This window comes from Notolabrus celidotus, chromosome 1 (assembly GCF_009762535.1).
Source record: "Notolabrus celidotus isolate fNotCel1 chromosome 1, fNotCel1.pri, whole genome shotgun sequence".
Classification (NCBI taxonomy): Eukaryota; Metazoa; Chordata; class Actinopteri; order Labriformes; family Labridae; genus Notolabrus; species Notolabrus celidotus.
Window position 1 is genome coordinate 28,233,924 of NC_048272.1, and position 9,705 is coordinate 28,243,628.

Genomic DNA, 9,705 nt, shown 5'->3' on the forward strand with positions numbered 1-9,705 from the left:
GCTTTAAGCGTTCCACAATTTAAATAGAGGATGTTGATTATTATTTATGTGTTTTTCTAAATTTATTTCATTGTTTAAAAAAGGCCAGCAAAGGATTTGCATATTCAAGTTTATAAATTAACAGTATTTGTCATGGCACTTTTTTTCAAGGGTTACATTTTATTTAAAAAAAAAAAAAAATTATTGAAAGTTGCCAAAAAAGTAATCGGTATCGTATCGAATCATAAAAGTGTGGAATCGCCCAGCACTAGTTCTGAAACCCTCATATTTGTGATTCATGAACAACCCTGGAACAAACGTACAAGCTTCTCTAGTGAGTTTGATTTGTTTCAGGGGCCCCTTTACTTCCGGTCCCTGCTGGGCGTTCATTGGTTCAGCTGTATAAGGAGGCGGGACTTCTGGCTGGTACAGTAGAAGAATTGGCCAATGGCCAGCGTGCATCACTGTTGAGGCCTCAGAGTCTACTGTTGCAGAAATGTCCATATTGTGTCTGTATTCAGAACTACTGCTTTTAGTCACTTCATAGCTGCAGTCCCAAAGGTAAAGAGTCCTTTAAACAGGTGTAAGTATAACTGTTAACAGAAACTACCTAATAACAACCCAGTGGCTTCAGCGTGAGGTTATTTTTGACGCGTTTTTAATGGACTGTTTATAAACAGCTAGTTAGCATACAAAGCTAAAACTGGTAGTATTTGTTGTGTTGTCAAAGCTGTCAGTAATGGTAGGTGGGCATCTAGACTCGCTACATTATCATCGTTATGAGTTAATATTACAAAGTGTTAAAATGCGAATCGAGCAGGGCTTATTGTTTCAGTGGTTAGCCCATGCTTATTGCTTCTATACAAATGAAAGTATTTTTATTACCTTTCGTGTTATCTACCAGCTTCCATTTATCTCGTGCGATTCTTAAATCATATGAGCATCCTGCTGACAGATGTAGAGAACATTTTTAACTATAACATGATGTGATTCATATTACTGGTATGCTACTTAATTCTCCAACTGAACAGTATGAAGCATTGATAATGACTTATAATAAATGGATACTTGATCTGTATTAACCCTTCTGTTATATTGCGGGTCAAATAGACCCTTTTTAAAGTCTATTTTAAGCAATATATTCCTTCCAAACCAGCTAAATGCAGCAAATATAGACAGAAGATGGAAAAAATGATGTCTTGACTAAATTAATAAATACCTTCAATGATACGTTACTTTTTTCTGCACAGCAGTCATCTGAGCAGGTTAACTGTTCTTATGTTTAACATTACACTTCTATATTCATTTAAAATGAAACTGCCTGTTCACGAAGTCTCTGATTAACCCTCCTGTTATGTTGCGGGTCAAATTAACCCATTTTAAAGTTCAAAAATCTTAAAAAATTGTTAAAAAGTATTATATCGCATTTCTAATGTCACAGTGGATGAAAGGCTAGTGGTATTCAGTGGTTTCTTCCATCTTAGGTATCTTCATTGAACCATGATCTGTGAGAATTAAAGAACAACAACGGACTAATTCTTGATTTAAATGGTCAGTAGTGGAGTTAAAAATTTGATTAAAAAAAATGTGTATTGGGATTTTTTGGGGGTTCTGACACTTTTGGATAATTGAATATGCCCCAGGTCAAATTGACCCAGGAACATTATTGCTGTTCCAGATAAACGAACATAACAGGAGGGTTAAGATGAATTGCACAACTTGAGCAACTGTTAGGACTCTTGTTCGATGTGCTTATGGTAAAGGACTCGCTTGAAACCAATGGAGGCTAAAACGCATTTGCATTCTTTGCCCAAAAAGTTACCATAAGAATCAATTGACTTTCCTTATCCTTGTTTGCCTCCAGGCTACGTAAGGTGGACAGGCTCTCATATGGCAGCTGACAGACTGAGAGGCATGGCTGAAGAAACCACAGGGTCTGATTAGGCTGGCTGTATGTTGGAGGTTTGCAGTTTGAAAATATGTCATACAGTAACAGAGAGCTGGTGGAGTTCTTTATAAGCTACAAACTGTCTCAGAGGAACTACCCAACCTCTGTGCTGAGGAGAGAGGATGCTGGTGGAAGGACTGAGGGAGTCATGGACAACGCTGTTGCCAGTAATGGCTTACTGGTCAACAGCAGGAACGGGGGCGACCAGCCGGGGTCGTCATCGTCGCAACAATGTGACATAGAGGCTGTGAAGGCAGCTCTGAAGGACTCAGCAGATGAGTTTGAACTGCTCTTCACACAGGCCTTTAGTGATCTTTCCTCACAGCTTGACATCACTCCTGACACAGCCTACCACAGCTTTAAGAGCGTTATGGATGAAGTTTTCAAGGATGGAGTCAACTGGGGGAGGATAGTTGGCCTTTTTGCTTTCGGTGGTGTACTGTGTGTGGAATGTGTCCAGAAGGGTATGGGTGAGCTGGTTTCCCGCATTGCAGACTGGATGACCATATACTTGGATGAGCACATCAGTTCTTGGATCCAGAACCAAGGAGGTTGGGTAAGTCTGCAGGGGGAAAACACAACATGAGGTTTATTTAAGGTGCTGTAATTGTGTCAACAAATGTGTATCACTCATCTAAAAAGAAAATCTTATCTTAAATCATTTCTTTTGGAATATCTCCTGACTGAAATGAGGATTGAAAGCATGTTTTTAAAGGAAAGGGGATTGATTTTTGTGGGGCAGCAGCAACAAAATCACTCAAAGGCATTGGTGGTGATTATAAACATGTCAAAACATCCCCCATTGTCCTTATTGATCTATAGTCCTAAGGCAGATTTAAATACATATCACAGCTTCTTTAACATTCTGCAGTTTAATGTTACTGGATTTCAAAGACACAGGAATTTAGTTTTTAGGTTTAGAATTCTACTCCACTGCATACCATAAATTTCATTTGTTTTCTGGAAGACTGTTAAAAATAATTTATTATGAAATCAATGTATAAATAGTCACAAATAAAACGTTGGAATGTGGAAAAGGTAGATGTTTGCATATGTAAAAACAGCTGTTCAAAATGTAAGTGCATAGATACCTATATACTGCAAAATCAATGCATACAGTATGTGTTGGTGTAAGGCGTATATATGTCTCTGCAACCTAAATAGTATACACACTGGAGATAAAACATGCCCACACAAAATGATCATCTGATGTATTTCATTTTCATCATTTCATTGACATAAAAAAGATCATAGGATACAAAATACACATTGTTGCAAAGTTACCAATCATTTTGACCAAAACAGCAGATTTGTAGGGTAATGCTCCTTTAATTTCTATGGAAAGAAACCATTGCTTGCTAAAACAATTTGTCTGACTTCTTTTCTCACTGAAATCTTCTAGGACTGCTTTGCTGACATTTTTGGACGTGATGCCGCTGCAGAAGCAAGGAGATCTCGGGAAACTCTCTCTAAATGGCTGCTGGTTGGCATGGCGCTGCTAATGGGAGTAGTGGTGGGTGTTTACATCGCTAAGAAACAGTAAAAGCAAATCTCTTTTACCGCAACACATCGTGTGTCACCAACAAAGAGGAAACAGAAAAGTTAATGTTTACAAAAAAATAAACAGTCTTCTTGTGCACTGACATAATGTGGATTGGCTAAAGCAGATTGTGGGAGTATAATGTGTAGCTTGGTGAGCTAAATACTTCCTGCTTTGTCCCATTTCTTTTATATTTTTAACGCATGGCAGAGATTTACATCTGTTAAATGGTGTTACTCTCCAGACTGGAAGTGCTTTAAATGAACCTGATAAGCTAACTGTCATTGAAAAGAATCAGCTGGTTTGATGAGACTGCTTGTTTTACTTCTCCCATGTTCTTTATCCAAGGACCAGTTTTTACTATTAACAAACAGACGGCTTACAAAGAATATAAGTTATATTTTCTTTTCACTGTGTAATGGCAAGCTGTACTGAAGTTTTAGGCATGCTTCAAAAAATAAATATATTTATGTTTTTCCTTGTGTCTATATTTTTTGGATTGTGTTAAACAACCAGTGTACACTTACACACGTCTACATTGTTCATCCAGCTTATCCCATTGGACACTGAATCACAGAGTAGAGCATGCTACTATTCTATAGTCCCAAACTATCTCCATCTTCTGAAACACATGCAGCTGAGCTTTATAGCTGACTACAGGATTATTGGATTATTAAAAGTGTTATGTGCACTTTTATTAATCTTTTTTGGGGGAGCTTTTTAAGCTTTTTAAGTATCTACAGTAGTCATATTAATGAACAATTAGTGCAAAGTCCTCATGGAAAGAGTCTTCTAGCTCCAACTTTACTGCATTGAAAGTCACGTCTTTAACTGTTGAATTCAATCTTAAATCAGTACAAAATTGGTCTTAATTGCATATATTGATAAGGAATTTCTTAGAATGGTAAAGTTCAGGATAGTGGCCCAATATAGTATATATATATTATAGAAAGTATGGGAGGCTGACATTTATACTAATTAATACATCAAATAGTGAAATTAACCAAAAAATATTGTAAATTGAAGGAAAGGGGACTCAGAGATATTGTAGATCAAAGAATACGTTATTTTTTTAAACCGAATGTCTTGTGCTTTTTAAAATACATCATATTATCAATATACTTCTGTCCTCTAGAGCAGGGATTCCCAAAGTGTGGGTCGGGACCCCCTGGAGGGTCGCGAGTCACGTATGGAGGGTCGTGAGATGTTTTCCAGAATGTTTTTTTTTTTTTTATCATCAAAAAATAGTACAGTTTACCCAATGTAGTAAAAAATATCGACAAAAATTGTAGCTAAATTTGAAATAAAACCATGAAAATATAAATGTAATGAGTTTTCTGTCTTTGTTCCCAGATGACTCCTAAGTTTAGGGTTAGTGAACAGTGAATTATCAAAAGCATCAGTAGCAGCAGGTTCATTCATGTCGGCACAGGAAACTCAGCCGCATGCTAATATAGGTAGGGTCATTTTTGGCAGACCAGCTAATGAAGCCACATTAAATCAATTTGAGGGACAGTGGGGGTCACGAGTCTTTGTCACCTATATTTTTGGGGTCGCGGGCTGAAAAGTTTGAGAACCCCTGCTCTAGAGCAGAGGCTAAATCCATAAGATGCTACTTTATCTGACAACATGTTGTTGTTTTTCATTTTAAATAAGATGTAGTTATCACTCATTGTCTGGAGTGTAAAACTTCTCTCAATTTATGATCAGTTCTGCACCATCATAATATGCATCCCCAGTGTGTATGACAATATTAACCACACACACATCTATAAACGTGTGTTATCTCTAAAGAGCAGTGTTCAGAGTTTTACATCCTGTGGCAGTTGGAGGTGGGACAGCAGTAGCTGTCATGTTGCATCCTTACCTTTGGGTGGTGCTAGTGTACTGTGTTCCAAAACAATTAAACCTACAGTATGTTGAGATGAAAGCTGAGGTGGTTGCATTTGTTCCAAATGAACTTCCTTGCTGCAGGGTACATGCAAAGAGTCAAGCATTTACATGTGTTTCGTGGGCAGAAAAACGGTCTCCTTCTCAGTGATGTTGCTATTTACTTAGAATCGAAGCATTTATTCTCCTCTATTTTTCGTCTCCCTAACTGTCAAAGATAAAACAATTCATTATTAAAATACCTTCGTCTTTGTTTCATTATTTTTGTACCGTTAAAGACATTGTACAACTCTCCTGGATAAAACAGTTTGAATGGGAAAAGAGAAAAACACTGAAGGAGCAGGAGAGAAAGGCCCCTAACGGATTACTCTGTGAGTCAACTTGCCTGTGGTTGCTAATCTTTCACCGGCATTTGTTGCCATTTCCCCAGGGCAGAGCTGACAGCTGCAGCAGATAAACAGCAGATCGAGACACTAGAGGAAAAGTATAAATTATAGATGTGCTTGCACAGACATAATTTTTTTTTTTTCATACAGTTGTTTTACTAATTGTTAGACCTGTCTTAGGAGGGAATAATATGAATTTTGAAGGTGGTTCTGCTTTGGTGTTACTTGGGGCAAGCCTTAGGTAAATCTAATTGAAAACCCCTCTTCTCACTCTGTTACTTCAAAGGCTATCAATATATAAAAGTCTCATTATGGAGGCCTCAGGGGACTCAGGGGGAGGCAGGGGAATGGTTCAGTGCTTCTTAGTTTAATATACGCTGTGCAAAGAAGACAGATATCAACTCAAATGGTGATTTTATTTGATAACTTACTCAGGAAAAATACTCATAATCCAAAATGCTGCCTTTGTCTCTGTGTGTGTGTGTGTCTGTGTGTGTGTTTTATGCAATGTCATGAGTGAGTGGTGTGTCCAGATGTTCACAGGGTTGAGCTTATGAAGCTGAAACCAAATGTATAAACGACTCTTGTCTGTCTCTTAAGCCTGCAGTGAAGCGTGTACAAATCTGCTGTGAAAACACAACAAAGTGTGTGGGACCATTTATAGACTTGCCAAGTGAAGCGTTTTTTGTGCACCCACACATTATGAAACCCGACTGGATTCATTTGAAACAAACTTGTCATAACACAGTGATTTTGAAAGTGTCTGAACTGTGTTGAACTTTAACTTTACAGCAGCCCTTTAACATGACAACAGTGATGTATTTATTTGTTGGTCTGTTGGTCTGTTCTCTAAGGCATCATGTCTAAAGTGTACACAGTGCCTCTCTCTGACTAACTGACAGGGAGTGTGAAACTGGCGGTGCCAGCAGCAGGTGGATGGATTACGTCTGTAGCATCGGAGATAACCTATCAGTCACCCCCCAGTCCTGAGTGAGCGACCCCAGCCCTGCTACTTGACATGAAGAAAAAAAACACTGCACAAAGAGAACACTTAACTTTCATACCTTTTAAGTAAAAGGACTTTGCAACTAATTGAATGTTATTCTACATTAAAAGATTTAAATTGTCTCGAGATAAAATTCAATCAAAGTAGTTATCTTTGAGAGCCTTATCTAACCAGATAGTGAGACTTTGTTACAAGTTTATCAATATTATACAGTTATCTTTGCTTCACTTGCTGCAAATAGGATTGCAATAAAACCAATCTCAGCATGTTTAAAGATCTACACAACACAAATAAAGAACTGCTGTAATCTACATTGATAACTTGCAAAAACAGAAAAACATCCTTATAAAGCCAACAAGACTCTTCTATCCTAACTTCATGTGTACTTCATTAACTCTTTACAATTATTGTTTGCAGTTAAAGTTACTGATACAGATACATTTTAAAACAGAATGTATAGCCAGGAAATAAAGTTTCATACAGATGAATCAACGCATTTATTGACTGGATTATGCTGAATTGAATGCATGCTGCAGCATGTGTAGTGACAGGAAGGAAGAAAAAGATAACCATTTTCCCCATTAGCTTCTTTCCCCTCCCACTCTCCCAGTCCCTATAAAAACACGAATAATTTATAATCCCTTCTTCCACAAACAAAGCTCCAAATGGTCAGAGGCAATTATTTCTTAAAGAGCAGGTAGTGCACTAATATCCCCCTAAAACATTGCACTTGTGTAAATGAATCTGTAAGTTGTAAATGTATCAAAATCATAGGGGAGGCAGATCCTTCAAGTACTGGGCCCTTCTCCTTTGGTATAATCCACCTGTTTGACTCCAGGACTTAAATGTTTCTTCTTGGTTGAGTCTACCTTGGTTACGGTTGACTCAGGCTTGTCTTGGACTCGTCTCTTGTTGTGCTTAGACTTCCCTTTTTTTTGGGGTTGCTTTCTAGGTCCATCAGTGCTTCATTAAAACCCTTTTATATTTGCTAAAAGGTTTTGCTGGTTAAATGTTCACTTTGAATGCAAGATTGAAGCCTGGTTTATGCACTGACTATGCCAAAGTTATGCCGTAGTGGCCTACACCAACGTGAGCACCACCTACTTGCACATTTAAGTGTTAGCATCGCTCTGCAGTACTTTGCCTTAATGCTAGTCGGCCCAGTGATTTCTGTGCTAGTTATATAGCCAGTTTCTGGCCCCACTGCATTCTCTGTTTATTTATGCACAGGAAACCATGGCGATTGAATCTGATTATATACGTTGGAGTTGGAGCTGGAGCTGATAAATGTTGAGTAGCAATTGTTTATAACACAATTATTGCAAAGAAAGAAAGAAAGAAAGAAAGAGAGGAGACATTGGAGGACATGGAACGTAAACAGCATTATTTCAACATGGTGTAGGCCAGGCTACATAGGCTCCTGCAGAGGTAGAGGGTTATGGGAACCTACAGCAATGCTAAATCAGAAGCATAAATCAGGCTTTGCATGTGCAGTAAAAATAATGGAATAATTGGGCCTCATTCATCAACATCTTACTAAGATTTTTCTTCAATTTGTCCTGAAGACGGTTTCTAAATCTTCGGCTGATTCATGAACCTGTTCGTAAGTTTCTTGGCCACCCTGAAATACTTATCCATGATTGGCTATTTGCCTTGTCAGAGGCGGCACTTGCAGAATATTGAAATCAACTATTTGGGTTGTATTTGACAGGCTGGAAGTACCTTCTTTGCATTTCAATGCGGAACATTTTCTTTAGTTGGAACTTTGAATGGTGACCTTCGACAAACATCTTATGAGGCCACTCTGTTAAGTTACCTTTCAAAGTTAAATAATATAAAATAACATAACATCTTGTTGTTTCTTTTATTTTAGAAGTTAAAGAAGATTGAGACAACCCTCCCAGGTTTTGGGTAAGTCCCTAATTTTTTACCACGCCTGGCTACCCCTACAAAATTCTGAGCCCCATTTTGGCCACCACAATAAAAGAAGTTGCTTGATGTTTCCTATTAGCATAGGTATGACCCTTCAGTACTCATATAAGGGCATGAGACTACAAGCCGTGTGGACTCACAGGAATCACAGAGGATTAGAAAAAGTAGAGAGACTTTGGAATGGGCAAATTTATTGATAAATTGATTGTGCAGTAGACTCCCAAGTAAAAAGATACTGAAGTTGTTGTGAAATGGGGGTAGTGCTCCTGAAAGTGAAACACAAATGTGCTGATTAATTTTGTAGCTACAGTAGTCAATATAAACAAATGAATTTGATAGCATTACTTGCTCAGAGAGAATCAAAAAGATGAAGTGAAACAAAAAGAGTTGATCTCAAATCTGAGAGGAACATTGTCTGAGAAGAGACTCTGACCATATGTCAACTTTATTTTTGTCAGAATCAACATGACTTGACAGTGATTTTATTCTGTGAACAGTCTTTATAAAACCATATACATTCGTCACATTTATCATTTAATAGCTGTGTTTAAAGGTGAGTTATAATGGATGTGAACAAGTTTTCCTCTCATCATTATTATTGTTTGAATTGTTGCCCATGTTATTGTTTTAAGCTTTTATACATTTTTAATTATTTTATGCTTGTAGGCCTTCATACCTGATTAATAAGGCTGGTTCTGATCTGAAATGTTTATTGTGTTTAAGTGATTAGTTTGTTTTCATAAGTTAACAGTTGGCAATTTAAAACAAACATTGATTTAATGAAATAAGATAAGACTACACTTAAATTGCGCTTTTATAAATATCTTTAAGGATGCTAAATGAAGGAAAACACAATACACAGTCATTGTGGGCTGACATATTTGCACTCTAATGTGTGTAAGAGCACTCTTATTCGTTCTCTGATTTGGTTCTTAGCTAAGAACATATACCTGATAAGAAAAGTTTTGTGAATGTCAGAACATTCCCTAATAACTGCTTTAGTGAATTTTAAGAACAAAATTCT

At 37.4% G+C, this 9,705-nt stretch overlaps 1 protein-coding gene across 2 annotated transcripts; it reads left to right on the top strand.

Moving 5' to 3' along the window:
• Nucleotides 1-409: 409 nt before the first annotated feature.
• Nucleotides 410-3,570, top strand: LOC117815988 (bcl-2-like protein 1). Of its 2 annotated transcripts, none has more exons than XM_034688155.1 (3): nt 410-562; nt 1,844-2,483; nt 3,330-3,570. In XM_034688155.1, the coding sequence occupies exons 2-3, from the start codon at nt 1,959-1,961 to the stop codon at nt 3,468-3,470; spliced, it is 666 nt and encodes a 221-aa protein (XP_034544046.1). In that variant the 5' UTR covers nt 410-562; nt 1,844-1,958; the 3' UTR covers nt 3,471-3,570. The 2 variants fall into 2 exon arrangements, with proteins under 2 accessions (XP_034544046.1, XP_034543962.1); XM_034688071.1 differs by having other exon boundaries at nt 414-540.
• The last annotated feature ends 6,135 nt before the right edge of the window (nt 3,571-9,705 follow it).

What these genes read in the sequence shown, in the direction of transcription:
- LOC117815988 (XM_034688155.1), top strand. Translation starts at nt 1,959, where the DNA reads ATGTCATACAGTAACAGAGAGCTGGTGGAGTTCTTTATAAGCTACAAA. An exon ending in TCCAGAACCAAGGAGGTTGG is followed by an intron (nt 2,484 to 3,329) that starts GTAAGTCTGCAG and finishes GAAATCTTCTAG; the next exon opens with GACTGCTTTGCTGACATTTT.